Source organism: Carcharodon carcharias, chromosome 10 (assembly GCF_017639515.1).
Source record: "Carcharodon carcharias isolate sCarCar2 chromosome 10, sCarCar2.pri, whole genome shotgun sequence".
Lineage (NCBI taxonomy): Eukaryota > Metazoa > Chordata > Chondrichthyes > Lamniformes > Lamnidae > Carcharodon > Carcharodon carcharias.
In genome coordinates this window covers 60,831,154-60,849,244 of record NC_054476.1, presented here as the reverse complement: position 1 = coordinate 60,849,244, position 18,091 = coordinate 60,831,154, and the positions used below count along the sequence as shown (strand labels likewise).

The following is an 18,091-nucleotide window of genomic DNA, read 5'->3' as shown; positions in this document are numbered from 1 at the left end:
TTAGCATCTGCACCCAGCTTGGAATGTCTTGTTCCCTCCATGGACTCTCCACTACTGTCCCTGTCTCTAACGCATGCTGCTGCTCACTTGTTAGGAGGATGTTGGTTACAGAACGATTTCTCTTAAAGAAGTCTTTGTAGTCTTCAGGTTAACTGTAAGTCTTTATTAATAAGTGGAACTATTTTCACATATACAGTAAAGAGTAGAGAATAGGAGCTATCTCCATGCTTAGGTCTTAACCCATCTCTGCTCAACACCTCACTGACCCCTGGGTCTCGGTCATGTGTCTTCTTACATCATTGTGTGGGCGGTGTTGTACTCTGAATGAACCCTGTATGTGCCAAACCTTTCTACTACATCTGTGATGTGTTGTTAACTGAGTGACAACATACCTTGAAGACTTCAGCAAGGTGTATTTATCTGAGTTAGTAGAGGGTGCGCATGAGTCATGTTAAAATGCTTCCTCAGTCTGCAAGATACTTTGAGAACCCCTCCGCCTTCTCTCGCACTATCTCCTGTATAACTCTTGAAGGAACCATGGGCGTTGGAATTCATGAATTAGAACGGACAAGGGGAAAGGGTTCAAAGTTATCATTGAGCAGGTGATCATATTTCAGTCACTGACATCAGTTCAACATGAGTGAGTGTTGTATGCTGTGTGACAACATGATATCTGATTATATCTCCAAGTACCTGGGAGAACCTCATTTCTCCATCCCCATTGCCATGTACTCCACCACTTTGCTGACCTCCATCACCTTCTCCACAGTGGTCAGGATGACTCTTACTGGAGGGCCAGCCTAAGTGTTCTCCCTCTTCCTGGAGTTCTACGCTTTATTCTGCAAGGAGAGAAAGCAGAGAGTTGTGAGTATGAGGGATGGGGGAAACAGCATTTGTGGAGGATGAGAGCAGAATGGATATGAGATGGCAGTGAGATGAAGGTGGAAAACTTGGGTTTCAAACTAGTGTCTTAAACTTAGGCAATTACAAAGTTATGAGGTGTGGTACTTGAACCTGGGATGCCAGTCACCCCCTTTCCTGCCCTGATGAATGAATCTATTTCGCCACAGTGTCCATAGCACACTTCTGCTGCTGAGGTTGCTACACTGTTGGACAGAGTGTAAATCAAGAAATAATGTGGGCTTGTAAGAAAGGTACTGCTATAATTGTGCGTGATTTTAATCTTATAGATTGGACAAATCAAATTGCCAAAGATAACCTTGAGGATGATTTCAGAGTTTATTCGGGGCTGTTTCTTAGAACAATATGTTATGGAACCAATTGGGGAACAGCCTGTTTGAGAGCTGGTAATGTGTAATGAGACACGATTAATTAATTTCGTAGTGAAAGATCCTCTAGGGAGGCATCCTAATAATAGAAATCACCGGGGCAAAAGGGAGGGAGGAGTATAAATCACTATCAATAGAGAAAAAGTCCTGGGAAAACTAATGGACCTAAAGGCTGACAAGTCCCCTCTGAACCTGATGCCTGCATCCTAGAGTCTTTAAAAAAAAGTAGAAACAACTCCTAAGCAGCACAGGTGAACAGTACAATTAATCATAAAATGTGTGATTGCAGTGGCACCATGCTCCTAGCTGCATCGTAAAATGACACCATGTTACATGGATCTAAGTCACTGTACTTATCATCGTCAACTGACCAGTGAGATAACGATGGTGATGTTCCTAGGTGTGAAATTATAACCTTGCATGTCGAAGAGGGGATCTTAACTGTACTGATTGTAAACTACAAGGAACATCTCTCCCAATTTTTCATATCTGTCAGTACCTAAAGATTCTGGTGAGCCTTGATACAGGAGGAGAGAAAGACATTTAGCTCTTTCTTTTAATAGCAGTGAAGCATCAATATGGGTTAAGTTTCTTGTGTATAATATGTGTTCAAACAGCTTTATTCAAGGCTAAGAACTCCTAAATGCACAAAGGAGGGATCTACTTTGTCCTTGTGCTAGTGCAAGGTCCTGAACCAAGGTATGAGATGGATTTGCAGCAAGAAGAGACTGCAGCTAGGGAAGGAGCACTCCAGCCTATCACCAGAATGACCAGGAGGGGAAGCCAGTTTTGCAATGGGCACAGCAGCCTTTATGGCAAAGCCATTAACATGACACATTGTTAATGAATAAATGTGGTGCACAGCAATACACCGGGGCATTTGGAGGTGAAGTACATGTCCCGAGCTCCTCTGTATGCAGGTTCTTGTACTACACTGACCTATAACTGATGAGGAAACTCTGAGACTTCAAATGACCTTGAGACCAGAGACGAAAACATGTGCTCATTTATCTAGGTGCTTAGTGTACTTGAATTGCAGAGAGGTAACCAAACAGCTGTTGCTGAAATTTTTTACCTCCAATATTTTTTTTACTTACACTTGCCTAAAAAGAACAAGAGGTTGAACTTGCTCAACCGCTTAAAAATAAACAGTGCCTAGATTTCAAATGCAAAGTTTAATTTGTGATGTGGACTTAATTGTCATTAACTGCTTAATCCTCGTATGAGGGAGTTGAGCAAAGAAATATTGTGACATGAGGTTGAATTCCCTATCCAAGCTGCCCAGTGAGAGGTTGATGGAAGTCATTGCCCTCACTCCCTACAGCCAAAAATATCACCCAGTTTGTATCATTTTTACACAGAATTTTACTGACCTTTTAGAAATTTGGGACAAGAACTTCATATCCGTAGCAGCGACTCCAGCAACGCTGCAGCTGCCTAGAGCCATTTTGCTGGGGTGTTTCCTGAGAAGGATACCCTGTGCTGGAAGGCGTTGAAGGAGCGCTATCCTGATAACACCCCAACCACGCAAGTCCAGGCAATAAATCTGCACATCACTCTTCAAACAACAAGTGCAATTGGTGGGCCGTTAAAATTCTGTGCTCCTTTACAGTGATAGTAGGCTATCTAGCATGCCAGTCAGTGCACCCACCATCTCTGCAATACCCACTAGTCCTCTGCTGTATGTTACCCCAATGCAGTCCTCATCTGAGTCCTCGCAGAAGAATTCATGTTCGACTTTGTCCTTTGGTGGGCTGGCAACCAAACCATCCTTTTGCCCTGGTCTTGCGGCAGCCAACTCGTGCCTGGATGACTCACCATGTGCTGATCCCAACTTTATACTAGCCTCCAAGGTATGTACAGTGCCAGTATCTGAGCTGGTGACTACAAGTGTCAGGTCAGGTGGAGGGGTCTCTTCATCAGTGATGTGGCGTTCTCTCTCCTCCTATAGTTTCTGTGGCTGGAAGGTTCTGAGTGTCTGAAAGCAGGAACTCGGAAGGGGGATGTAGTGGGAAGCAAGAGGTCCATGTTCATATCATCCCACATAGCAGATTGAGGGTGAAATGGGAGTTGAGAAGGGGTAAGAACATGCCACCCTCATCAATGTTCTCAGCGATGGCCGATTTCACAGGCTCTATCGCAGCGGGCCCCATGATGCTGAGTGCCATTTCCCCCAGAGGGCTTGGAATTCCAGGTCCTTGACACTTGCTGGTTCTCCTCTACTCCCTTCTATTGTATGCCATCTTAAGCTAAGGAGAAAGTGAAGAATGTTGGTGTTTGGGTGATGTGCCTGCCAGATCTGAATAGTTGGAGCTATGTGGAGGCAGGAAGAGGTGGGTGTGAGATTGATAACATTGGTAAGTGTGCGAAGATGAGGTGTAGTATCTGAATATTAGGCGTGAGTCCTGAGTATCAGGGAGTGCTGCTGGGTGAGTGATGGGTGGTGCATTGAGCCAGCATGAGAGGTTGGTGGTGTAGTGGATAGGCGATGTCATGTGAAGACACAGTTACTGATCTTGACCACCCACATGAATCCTTATAGCATTTCCTGTCAGGTTCTTGGGTCCAGACTTGGGAATTGACCATGGCCACCTGCTCCCAATCTTGTCTGAGAGTGGTCTTTTGAGGGTTTTCTGGCCCCTGCAGGATCCTGACATCTCTCCTCCTGCCCACTTGCATCACTAAGGCCTCCAGTGCCACATCCATCACTCAACCTGGATGTCCCATTTTCCATCTGTTAAACGCCAGCACCATTATTCAGTGTATATTCTCTCTAAGAATAGAGCACTGGCTGCATTGTGTGCTCTCAGCACAATGCTGTTCATCCTCCTGCTGACCACAGAGGCAGTGCAGAGGAATCCAGCAGTGAGGATCCCACTTGGCCCTACACTACAATCCTGATAATGCGGTCAGCGCACCAAGTTTGTATGCTGCCCACTTTATTCAGAACTGGTTGGGGCAAGTCATGAGTCACAGCCCCATGTCTAAAAAACAGGACAGTTGAATTTCTAGCTCCTGTGGTCCACTTTTAATAAAGCATGGAGAAAACAAGCCTGCTTCTTCCTACCTATTGCCAGATTTCTCACTGAGCTCCAAGAACCACGATAGAGAATTCCATGAATCTTGCCAATTCCTCGAAGTAAAACCATGTAAGCACAGACAATAAGGCCATGTTACCACGGCAATACCATTAAAATAAAACAAATTACTTAAGAACATAAGAAATAGGAACAGGAGTAGGCCATTCGGCCCCTCAAGCCTACCCTGCCATTCAATAAGATCATGGCTGATCTGCCCCAGGCCTCAGCCCCTCTTTCGTGCTAGTTCCTCATAGCCCTCAACTCCCCGATTATTTCAAATATCTACCTTCCTCCTCTTTAAATACTTTCAGTGATCTAACCTCCACAAGTCCCTGGGGTAGAGAATTCCAGACATTCACTACCCTCAGAGAAGAAATTCCTTTACATCTCAGTTTTAAATAAGTGTCCCCTTATTCTATAACTCTGTCCCCTCGTTTGAGATTCCCCCACTAGTGGAAACATCATCCCAACACCTACCCTGTCAAGCTCCCTCAGAATCTTGTACGTTTCAATAAGATCAGCCCTCATTTGCCTAAACTCTAATAAAAAAGGCCTAACTTGTTTAACAGTTCTTGATAAGTCAACCCCTTCATCCCAGGAATCAGCCTAGTGAATCTCTTTTGAACTGCCTCCAATGCCACTATATCCTTTTTTAAATACGGGGACCAAAACTGTACACGGAAATTCAGGTGCGGTCTCGCCAATACCCTGTACAGTTGTAACAAGAAATTCCTATTTTTAAACTCCAAACCCCTGGCAATACAGACCAAAATTCCATTTGCCTTCTTAATTACTTGCTGTACCTACCTGCTAATTTTTTGTTTCATGCGCAAGAACACCCAGATCCCCCCACCCATTTTTGTATCATCAGCAAATTTGGATACATTACACTCTGCCCCCTCCTCCCAAGTCATTAATATAGATAGTAACTAATTGAAGCCCTAGGACTGAGCCTTGTGGCACTCCACTAGTCACGTCTTTCCAACCTGAAAAAGACCCATTAATCCCAACTCTGTCTTCTGTGTGTTAACCAATCCTCAATCCATGCTAATACATTACCCCCAATATCATGAGTTCCGATCTTGTGCAATTACTTTTTACGTGGCACCTTATCGAATGACTTCTGGAAATCCAAATACACTACGCCTACCAATTCCCCTTTATCAACTCTGCTTGTTGTATCCTCAAAGAACTCTAGCAAATTTGTCAAACATGATTCCCCTTTCACAAAACCATGTTGACTCTGTTGGATTGTGTTAAGCTTTTCTAAATGTCCTGCTATTTCTTCCTTAAAAATGGACTCTACAACAGATGTTAGGCTGACTGGCCTACAGTTTCCTGCTTTTTGTCTCCCTCCTTGAACAGGGACGTCACATTAGCGGTTTTCCAATCCACTGGAACCCTCCCGGAATCCAGTGAATTCTGGAATATTTCGACCTACATCTGCAGCCACTTCCTTTAAAACCTTGGATGCAGGCCATCAGGTCCTGGCAACTTGTCTGCCTTTAGTCCCATTAGTTTGTCAAATACTTTGTCCCTCATGATAGAGACTGTTACAAGATCTTCCCTCCCATTAGCTCCTTTGGAATGTTTACAGCGCCCTCTACCATGAAGACCGATGCAAAATATTGGTTTAAATTACCTGCCAGTTCCCCGTTATCAATTCACAAGTCGCATCTTCCAAGGGTCCCACGCTTACTTTAGCTACTCTTTTTTTTTATATGCCTATAAAAGGACTTGCTGTTTGTTTTTATATTTCTTGCCAATTTACTTTCATAATCAATTTTCTCCCCCTTGATTAGCTTTTTAGTCATCCGCTGCTGGTTCCTAAAAAAAAAAAAATCCCAATCCTTTGGCCTACCACTAGTTTTCGCTGTTTTGTATGCCTTAGTTTTTGATACTCTCCTTGATTGCCTTTGTTAACCATAGGTGTGTTATCCTTCTCATTGAATCCTCCTCCTTTTTGACTGGGATAAATTTTTGCTGAGCATTATAAAATATCTGCTTAAATGTTTGCCACTGCGCATCCACTGACCTTCCCCTTAGCCTATTTTTCCAGCCCGCTTTAGACAACATGCTCAGAAAATGCTGAGCACAAAGCCATATTTAAATGTTATATTTGAATGAGCAATGTTTGGTAATGCAGCTTTTTGCACCGACTGTTATGATGTGGCAGATGATGTGTGCCAGGCAGATCAAATCCACGAGGGAAACTTGATCATGCGATCATGATGGTTTTGCAATTTGTATTTATTTTGAGATGCATGCCCTGAATCCAGAAGCAATAAGTCCACCAAGGCTTGAGATTTTTAGAAAACTAAATTTAAATGTTTATTAACAAAAGAAACAATTTCAAGCACATACATAGGTCTACAAATTTCTACTATAACAAGTCCTAAAACCCCTGATTAATCTGGCTTCCAGTTAAGGCAACAATTTTAAAAAAAAAACTTTTAAACTGATCCAGGCAAGTCAACACAATATCCTGGACAGTAGAATTTAAAGTAGCTTTTCCCAGCTTTGGTTTCTGTAGACAGCAGGCTTAAGGCACAAATACTGGAAGCTTCTCACACTTCTGTTAGATCTTGCAATGCCTTCCCTGATACACCCTCATTCTCCTTTTATACATGTTTCTCCCTTTTAATGTAAATTCCATTGTTCCCATATGTCTTTGCGATTTTACCTTTCTCATAATATAGATCTTTTCATGGTGCTAATATTGTCAGTAACCTTTGGGGAAAAATAAACACACTGCTTGGCCTAGCTTATCTGGCTAGGTGTAAACATCCTACCATCTCTTTGAAATTCACACTGCCCTGATTTATCTAAAAATGCAAATTCTCCTCACCTTACATTCTAAGACTTCAGCCATGTTTAGGTAGTTAGCATTTCAAACCTAGCTTCTTTTGATGAGTCAAAGCCTCCAGACCAGCTGTCTCCAATTCAATTAACTCCCCCTCCCCCCCACCACCCCACACACACACACACACACACACACACACAAGCTATCCAAACCTCACTGTTAACCTTCTTTCACAATAAATCGCAATATTATGAGAATTATTATACTTTCGTAACACCCACACTTTTTTTGTAGAATCCTGGTACACTATAATGAGTTGCTTTTAGGTTCTGGGAATGAGGGCAGTAAGTTTACTTCTTCTCTGTTCAAAGTGGAACAGTGATACCACATAAGAGGCTCAGTAGCATAGAAAAGCATATAAATATAAATAAGGAGCAAGCATGAATTGAGTCTCCAGTTACCTGTGATCTAAAGGTTCCACTACTGCACGGTACAGGGCTGGTATCTCTTTATCAATGCTGAATGAATGATATTGGTAACTCTGCACTCTAGTTGCTACTTCACCTGGAAAGGGTTTTGTATAATACTAGACCTAAAAGGAATTCAATCTTCCTTTTATGCTGTCGTGTACAGTCTGTACTTGTGTGGATTGGAGCCAACACCTCAATCATTGTAGTCCTACTAATTTTCAGAACATGGTTTTGTTTTCTGCACATTGAAGTCAAGAATGTCAGGGCTAGAATTTGAAGATATTTCCACTTTTGGCTCCAAGCATATGAAGACCACATGCATATGAATTAGATTCAAAGTAAAGTTCCTCTATAGCCTTTCATCCCAGATCAGTTATTTTGGTCAGATGCAGAATTGAATTCTCTTGATAGTTTCCCGCCAAGTATAGTACACATTGGAGAGCAAAGATCTCTTATTGTTCCAAAGACATGCCTTAACAAACAACTGTATCTCAAACAGGATCCTTAGAGACAGCACGGAGAGGAGACGTTCCTTTTCCTGGTTTTGAACTCTGTCCCTTTTACCTCCAGAGCCAATCCACTCATTCACTCCATACTGCTCTACACTGTGTTAAATTACTCATTTACAGGTTGATTAAGTGGATCTGCTATCCATTCCTGATGAATAGTTTTAATCCAGTTTCTTTCACTTTAAAAAAACAAAAGCAACACTTGCCCAGGCAGTTATTGTAATGTATGTGATTTGAAGTGCTTTAACAAACAATTTATAATGCTTCTTGTGTGTAGTGAGGTCTTGGAGCACTTTGCTGGATGAAAAGAAATGAGTAATGATTGAGCAAGAAGAAACAAAACAAATTCGAGTAAAACAGAAGGGTTTTAAAAGTCAAGAAAGAGGTGGGAGGGTTTGGAGAGGGAATTTCGGTGAGTAAGACTAAATTGATGAGGAAGAGGGGAGTTTACGCAGGCAGCAGGTTAGAGAAAATAATTGAAGAATTCTCAAACAAGACCAGGGAGGAACTTGAAAGCTAGGATGAGATTCTTAATCTATTCCATGCAGATTCACTCAGATTGAGTGCGATAGGATGAGAAAAATCAGTCATTCAATTTTAAGTGCATTATTCTGTAACTAATTCCTTGGTTTCTGGAGCTCATAACTCTGGAATTTCTTTCCATTATCCTTCAATGTATTGGATTTTAAAATCCAAGCTTTTTTTCAACTAATTACCCATCTTAAGTTAAGCTGCCATTTCTATTATACTTCCTCTCTACCCCCACCCTGGCCCCAACTTGCTGGTATCCTGAATCTGATCAGTGTGATCTTGCTGCTGTGATATGTTTAGTTATGGGTCAAAGTTGATATCTGAGGAGAGCCAACAATGTCAGTCTCATGCCTTAATCAAGAGAGTGATAGAGTTATGTGCTTCCTGAGGTATAACAGAAATGAAAGTGGCACAGAGAGAATTACCTAAACAGACCCCAGAATATGCTAAAATTAGCGGAAGCAAGTATGGGGGAGACGTGCATAGCGGGATGGGTTAGACACTCATCTTCCAATTCTGGGACCTAGAATGATGAGGCAAAGTTCTTCCCTGGTGAATGTAAGGGTCCTGTGTGAAATGTGTTTAGCCAGTCTTAATCCAATTGCTAATGGGCACAGGCCTACAAAAACAGCATGCATAGGCCTAAGGGTAGTTGTTGTAGAAAATAGAAATGCCAGCCTGGTGCAGTAGTGGGTGCTGTTCTGAGATTGGGACTGAGACATATTACTGCGATAGGTTAGAGTGATTTAATTCTGCAACTAACTGACCAAGATACACTGAAGCAAAAAAATAATCTCCCAGTAAGGAGACCTCAGTACACTATCTAAACTGTTTCTGATCATTAAATTCAATCTTACCAGGCATCATGTGTTGACACTTCCATTAAAACCAATATGAGTACCTTGATAAATAAGTCATTCCTGGATTCTCTTGCTGCTGTTTAACAAAGGGACAGGTGTACTATGATGTAACAGTTCTTTACAGTGAATTGTGTTGTTTTGTTTAGGGGATAGAGTTAGACACTTGCCTAGAATCTGGGTTCTTTTGTTATCTCGCTCTAAAAGGCCCGCTGTGAGCTGGATTTGGGTCAACAGTAGTAATGTGGCAGCAAGTAAAACTAAATTGGTCATCTCCCTTATGGAAACTGCAGGATGAGAATATTAGTACTGTGATAGGGGGTGCTTTGAAGTTGGGGCTGAGGAACATTTTGGGTTGGAGTACAGGAAGCTTATACAGTCTACTAATAATTTAAAGATGTTTCCTTTAAAAATGATCAAGTAACATATATTGAGTAATTTTAATAAAAAAAGCACGAGCCTTTTTATTACTTATTTTTAATTTGGACTAGTAGATAATTCAACTTGAACAACTTTGAATTATTATTAAGAGGAGTAGACTAATGATTCTGCATAGATCCTCCACTGTCCTGGCTCCAGGAGTGACTGTAATAGAAAAGGTCCCATTACCTGACACTAACATGCCTCACCTTAATGAGTACAAAATACAAAACTCTTCCTTCGAAGACTTTTGGGAATATCTACCTGAAAGACACGAGTTACGGGGCAGGTGGCAGTGATAAAGAACACACAACATAAGGAAGAAGGATGAAATCATCAGTAAATAATTTATTACAAGGTTCAGCTGACATAATTGAAAACAGGTTACCAAACAGTTTCAACAATACATATGGTCTCTGTAATCCAAACCCCTGCTTACATGTTGGGATAAAGCTCTGCTTTGCTGATGATTGTATGTGAGCCAGGAATATTTGTGACGACTTGTTACTTTGGATAATCCAAACCTTGGTTGAGTAACACAGAACATAAATTTACTGAAGGAAATGTGTTTTTAAAAATAGTTTTTTTTTTGCCACTCCCCCCAATCATAGTAAGGATGCATGGTTCCCCTGCTGTTTAACATCTCACCTAAAACATCATTCTTCGTGTGTGAGCTCACAGCTCTCTGTACCATCATGTATTTACTAGAACCATGATGTTATCAATGACCATTCATGTCCTCACCTGACCTCCACACCAATGCACTTTCCAGCAGGTATCATTGGATTGTGACAAGCACTTGGAACTCAAAGTTGTTTTTTTCCCCTTCTTTTCTAACCCTTTTTCCCAACAGGAAAGTACTGAAGACAAATGTAGAACTACTACCACCTCACCATCAGAAATCAGCTAACTCAACACCGATCAGAGATCAAACCTGGGACCCTGCTTGGTGTGTATGGGTCAGTTCCACACCAAGCAATTACCTGCAGCAATTGGGAAAACCCTGAAAGGAAATGTTTGTGCCCAGATCTGAAATGATTAATTCATGGGTGGAATAAGTCTTGATTACAAGTGGCCTTCGGAATTTGACCTATGATCTTCCAACCAATGTCATGGTGCCATGAGTTCTCAAACCGCTTGTCACTATTGTAACTAACATTGAGGTTCCACGTGTAGTTCAGGGTTATAAGATCATTGAAGAGAGGGAGATTGAGGTGGACTATATTAATAAATTCAAGGGAGTTGTGTTTCTAGAGAGAGAGTTAAGTATGTTGAGAAGGAAGAGTGACTCAATGACAAAAGATACAAGCTAATTCAGCCCTATGTCTTTTTCCTACTACTAAATAAAAATGCTTGCTTATATCTATCTCAATTATGTCTTGACTTTCTTTCACCCCCTCCACATTACACAGACTATTATCTTTGTGAGCAAGCAGCCAAAACCTAAATCAGTGCCATCTTTGCAGTTGATGTGAAAGTGCCCATATTGATCCTGCTCTGATTTCTGCCTCCCTGTGGGAGAAACAGCTGAGACAATGACCAAGATCACAAGCCTTCATATAGAATTGAAGGAACAGACCAGTGACTGATATTCCATGATACTGAGCTGTGGAGTGCCAATGCATCATACCAGTAACCTATCTACATTTGATTTTAACCGAAACAAAATAGTTTGAATCAAAGGCAACCCTAGTAAAGCATTGCTGAACTCTGACTTTGATCAACAAATTAGTACGTTAGCTGAGAAGACAACTCCCCTCCAAGGGCTTGATATAAAAACCGCACTTTGATATTGATTCTCTGTGGGCAATACCATAGGCTACCAATAGGTTTTTTAAAAAATTATGTTAGCATGTAACTTCTGCCACGTTTTCCCATTATAAATTCCTGTGTCTACATTTATAATGGGAACTGGTTATGTAAACTTGTCACATTAATAACTTTCCCTACCCAAAAGAGGCACCGCTACTGACAGGAAAGTTACCAACTTACTTAAGTAGTTTCCATTATTAATGTGAACACAGGAATATATAACAGAAATAGAAAAGTAAGGACAGAATGCATGGGCAGAATTTTCCCCCCTTAGGGGGGAAGTTCAGGAGCGGGCACACCTCCAATCGGGGGCACACCGCCATTTTACGTGGGCGGGCAAATTAAGGCCCACCCAGCGTGACATCCGCAAGGAAGCGCTATGTACTCCCTGTGCAGGCGAGGGGGTGGGATTCCTTAAGCCGGGAATGCGCTCTTTCGCGCATGTGCATGAAAGAGCGCACTCATCTCCCTGAGGCTAAGTGCTACCTCAGGGAGATGCTCCAAATGTATAAATGCTAAAAATAGAAAAATAAAATTTCCCTGACATGTCCCCTCATGTGACACTGTTACATGAGCTGGGGCATGTCCATCACTTCTAGTTAAACTTTTATTAAATTCTTAAAAATTTACACGAAACCTCATCTTGCCCGTGGATAAGGTTTTATGCTGTCTCTGAAGTCCGCCAGGGCTCCCGGCCTGCCCGTCAACCTTTAAGGTTGGACGGGCAGGTCCGTTAATGATAATGAGTTTGTCAATGGCCTCTAGGCTATTGACAGGTCGGCAGGCACACAGCTAATTTGGCTGAGACCCCGCCAACCTGAAAATTGAAATGACGGGGGGTGACGTTGGGAGTTCCGCCCGAAGTCATCCTGCGTCATTTTACAGATTTTCCTATCGGCGAGTGGGAAATCCTGCCTGTGGGTTTTAATTGGGGACTGAATTAGATCTGCAAACACTGGTCCAATTATCTCAGCCCTCTAACTCTCTGCATTTGGGAATGCACTTGGTTTTGACTCCCCTTGTGCAATGACACTAAAGGTCAACTAGTTTTAACCATTGAAATGATATGAGTTTGAATTTTACATTTTATCCAGTGTCTCCTGGGTGCCACAGCTCATTTTGATCCATTTTAAGAAAACCTGGCTGAAAACTAGCCACGTGGGTGGTTTGTCACAAGTTAATGGCTGGATATACTGAAGGTTAATAGTACAAAACTATCTCTAGTTTGGAACAAACTTCTCTACTCTGGAAAGCTGCCATTATAGTGATCATGGTGAAGGAAATTTTCTGAAGTTGGGCTAAGGAACACCGTTAATATAATTGGGATGTTACCCTGTATATAGGGAGTAAGTAAGGGATTCATTCCAGTATTGACATCTAACACTTGAGCATAGAATTCATTTATGAAAAAAAGAGCGATTGCAGAACGATCATTAAAGATTCAGTGAACTCTCATTCATTTGGTTTCAGACTGAGTTGGTTGAAGATTTTCGGGCCTTGCGGAAGACAGCAGAGGACATGAAACTATTTAAAACGGACATGGTGTTTTTCTCCCTCTACCTTGGCCACCTCTTTGTCTTAGAGTTCCTGGCCTGGTTGACACTGTCATATTTTGGGACTGGTTGGATTCCAACTCTCCTTACTGCCTTAATCCTGGCAACCTCACAGGTAAGAACCAATCATGACCACATAATAAATCAATGAAGGACATGAATCGAGGTGACATGTGAAATACCTAAGTGGGGCAGGGTGATGAACTGTGTTAGGTGGTCTTCTCCAATGTGCAATTTAAGGATGACCTCTTCAGTTAGATTTTAGTTAACAATCCTGAAGCAAAGGAGTTTGGCTAATCCCAGTGTGGACACAGAGTTTCACTAATCCTATCCTAAGATCTTAAAGGGTTCAGCTTCATTCAGTCACCAACATATTCTCTCTTTCCTAACCCTACGCTTGATGTACAGTGGCTAAGTGGTCGTGATACGAGATCAAACACATGCTGTCTAAGGAAGCTATGGATTAAAGGATAGCCAGTTCAGAATTCCAAAAGGAAGTTGTATCTAACAAAGTTGATATAGTTTTTGAGGTAATATGGAGAACTAATCTTCGTCTGAGACTGAGGAAACCCAACCTGCACACTTTTGCAGCTCACAAACTGCATTTGCATGATCCATGTGTGACTTCACATGCCATTTTTGTCTCTTCACTAGGGGACAAGTTTGCAGTGCATTTTGCAAGCTGCATTGGAGTGTGGATGTGGAGGTGGACTGGTTAGAAGGCCCGCCTCAGCTCTCTAACACAACAGTCAAGGTCCCAGCATTGTTTAAAGGCCCCCTAAACCTCACCCCTAATCTTCCTCGCACTCATTCAGCCACCCTCGTGCCACCACATGCCATCTCAGATCACTCATGCCCCCTCTATGGCCCCATGTATACACCATTGCCACTCATACAGTATGTAATGTGTACATTCCTCAGGGATAATGCAATAGCAATGGGAATTATTTTAAAATCATTGAAAAAAAAATTAAACCTCAAACCATCATGGACAAAAAAAGGCAAGGGAAAATAACTTGAAATTCTTTAAGTGCCTATTAGGTTTGTAAACAAGCAAGAATCCATATTGAGACACACCTGGGCTCATAAAAGTGTCAGTAGTTCTAAGACCATCTGCAGAGCTGAAGCTTTTGAAACTCAGCCAAGTATTTATAATGGAACAGCTGTCATAATAAAAGCTTCCAGCTCCATTGGGAGAACAGATACTAGTTCCATTACAAAGCAGAGAGCCTGTCAATCAATGAAGGAGAGCAAGTGCATAGTGCTGTATCAACCTTTAGAAGCAGTTTTTTTTATAGAACAGCTTGTTCTGGCAGCCCAATTAAATCAGAGCACAAATAACCTGACAGCAGAGGATATATTTATATATTTTTCACTGCATTATGGTGCATGTGAACAATTACACAATGCTGGTCAATGTAAGGGTCAGCTTACCTTTAAAGGACAAATGATGAATCACTGCATTAAAAACACATCTATACTACAATACAGTACCAAATAGTGACATTAGAAGGTGTGAAAGTATTTTACGCTTACCTACCTGAATGTTCCCAACTCATAGGAACATAGTACTTAGGCTATTCAACCCCTCGAGACTGCTGCACCATTCAATAATATCATGGCTGATCTGATTGTGGTCTCAGCTCCACTTATCTGTCTGCCCCCCAGAACCCTTGACGCCCTCATCTATCAAAAATCTATCTAACTTGGCCTGGAATAAATTTAAATACCCAGCCTCTACTACTTTCTGGGGAAGAGAATTCCACACTCTAATGATCCTCTGAGAGAAAAAAATTCTCCTAATCTCTATCTTAAAAGAGAGCCCTCTTATTCTTAAACTATGTACCCAGGTACCCCCACAAGAGGAAACATCCTCCTGGTATCCACCCTATTAAGTCCCCTCAAGATCTTTTATGTTTCAGTAAGATCACCGCTCATTCTTCTAAACTCCAAAGGGTATAGGCCCAAGCGCTTCAACATTTCTTCATAAGATAAGCCCTTCAGGAATGAGTCCAGTGAACCTTCCCTAAACTGCTTCTAATGCAATTATATTTTTTTCAAATAAAGAGACAAAAACTGGACACATTACGCCACTGTGATTTCACTAAGGCCCTGTACAGCTACAGTATCCTTTCGCAACGTTTATATTCCATTCTTCTTGCATTAAATGCCAACATTCCATTTTGCCTTCCAAATCACTTGCTGTACCTGCATACTAATTTTATCTGATTCATGTACTGAGACACCCAGATACTTCTCTACCACTGAGTTCTGCAATCTCTCTCCATTTGAATAGTATACTGCTTTTCTATTCTCCTTGCCAAAGTGGACAAGTTCACATTTATCCATGTTATACTCCAACTGCCAAATTTAACGTGTTAAAACTCCTTTGCAGACTCTCTACCTCCTCGTGACAACTTACTTTCCTACCTATCTTGGTGTCATCAGCAAATTTAGCTACCATACATTTGGTCTCTTCATTGTTATTGATTGTAAATAGTTGAGGACCCAGCAATGGTTCTTGTGGCAATCCACTAGTTACAACTTGCCAGTTTGAAAAAGACCCATTTTTCCCTACTCTCTGCTTCCTGTTAGCTAACCAATCCTTTATCCATGTTAATATGTTACCCCCGAAACCATCTTGTGTAGTAACCTTCGATGTGGCACCTTATCAAATGTCTTTGGAAATCTAGGGCAGAATTTTGCCCTTGGTGTGTGGGCTTGGCTGGGGTGGTCGGGAAGCCGGCCGCCACCCACGACTGGAACTGCACCACGATTTCACGCTGGTGGGCCAATTAAGGCCATCCCAGCATGCCACGCGAGCGGCAGCGCTCAGCACTGTGCGGGCAGGGAGAGGAGGGCGTGCGGCCAAGCACAAACTTTGTGCATGTGCGCGAGTGAGCACTTCATAACCTTCCTGAGGTGCAGAACTGCCTCAGGGAGATGAAGCTTTGTTAAAAAAGGAAAATAAAATAAAAATGTAATAAAACATGTCCTCTCATGTAACTCTGTTACATGAGCAGGACATGTTTTTAATTCAAATGTAACATTTTTATTTGATTTTTATTTGCTTTAAGAAACACCATCCTGCCTGTGGATGAGGTTTCCTAAAAAGTGCAAAGGCCGCTTGACATTTTATGCCTACCCGCCAACCGTAAGGTTGGACGAGCAGCGTAAATCTGAATTTAATTACCTTCTTAATGGCCTTAATAGGCCTTTTAATTGTTGGCAGGCGCACTGCTGACTCCGGCGTGTGCCCACCGAATGAAACATCACGGGACTGCACAATGATGTTGGGACACTCACCCGACATCATCACACGTCATTTTATGCTCACCGGGTCGGACGGGTACCTGCCCGCCGAGCTTAATATTCTGCTCCTAAGTACACCACATCTACTCAGCAGGTCTTCCATTTTTCCACGAGCTCTCAAATCGAGCATGTTTTTAATGGCCTTCCAAAGTGGTGTGTGGGAGGAAATCCAATTTTCATCCCCCATTTAAAATGGTGGGGGTCTGTGCTTTGTACATTGGGCATTTCCAACCCCCAGAAAGGCCAGAGGAAAATAGAGCGGGGTCAGGAATGCGGGAAGAAATTGGATTTCCTCCAAAAAAACACTAATATCTGGATTTATGTTTCTTGGGTTGAGAGAGATGGAATGGAAACTGAGGGGTCTGCTCGCTCCCTTCCCCACCATCTCTGCGCTTCAGTCAAGCATTAGATAGCCAGTTAGTGGCTGTCGGATTGGATTGAGGTCAATTATGAGTGCATAGGAAGCTTGCTTCAGGGCCACAAACCCTTCCCCTTGCTCCCTCCCAAGCTTACGGTTATTATCAGGGCCAGTTTTTCTCATGCCTGGTTTTAGATTCCACAATATAGTCAGCTCTTGTGACTTTTGAGTTACTATAAAAAATAATGTAGTGTTGAATTTTGGTTGCAGCTACATTCACAGGGGAATATAAATCACCCCTTGGTGTGGATACATAAGTCCTGGGTTCTGAGAAACTTGAGGTACAAAGAGGGGCTCCGAGCCCAATCGGTGCTGCAGGCAGGAACGTCATGTGGCAGAGGGGCAATGCCACAGTCACGGCTAGAATTGTAAAGAGCCCCTGGTCTCAGAGTAGTCTTCATTAGTTTTAAAATGTCATTAAAAATCATACAGACACTGCCACCTTCCCCAGCAGAATCTGTTGGTACATTCAATCACCGTCCCAGTGGCAGGCCTTTTCTACCGGCCTTGTGCTGTCTCATAAGCTGACATATAAGATTCTGAAACTTTTTTAAATGTCTGATGCACGGAAAATGTAACAGGCAATGAAAAAATTTGGACAATTGGGTTGTTAACACGTTTAATAGCTTGTTAATTAACGATGTTAAAATGGTAGGCAGGCTGAGATTTTGGTGCCTGTGCGCCTTCCGTATTATTGGAGACTGGCACGACGACTCATCAGGCTGAATTTTTCATCAGTGCGTGCGGCGGGAGGGACAGCAGGCCCAATTTGGGAACGTAAGATTCAGCCCGAAGTGTGGCCACTTGCATATCAAAATGCACCTCTGTACCTAGATGAAAAATCTGCCCATGGAGTGTATTAATGAAGGAAACATAGGAACTGATTTTTACCTGGCCTGTTTTCATCAGCTGGACAGTTAAAATTGAGCTGGTTACTTTCCCACGCATATTCTGATGTAAAACTGCAGGATTTGGCAAGTGGATGAGGCACCTCCTAAAGCAACCATTGGCACTTCTAAATATGAGCAAATCAGGGT

The 18,091-nt window shown here is 42.1% G+C and overlaps 1 protein-coding gene across 1 annotated transcript in view; it reads left to right on the top strand.

Annotated features, from left to right (window-relative positions):
- The window catches only part of fads2 (fatty acid desaturase 2), a 71,810-nt gene that overhangs the window by 24,682 nt on the left and 29,037 nt on the right, over nt 1–18,091 (top strand). The window contains exon 3 of the mRNA XM_041197789.1: nt 13,242–13,439. Coding sequence (XP_041053723.1) covers nt 13,242–13,439 — 198 coding nt within the window. The remainder of the gene's footprint in view (nt 1–13,241; nt 13,440–18,091) is intronic.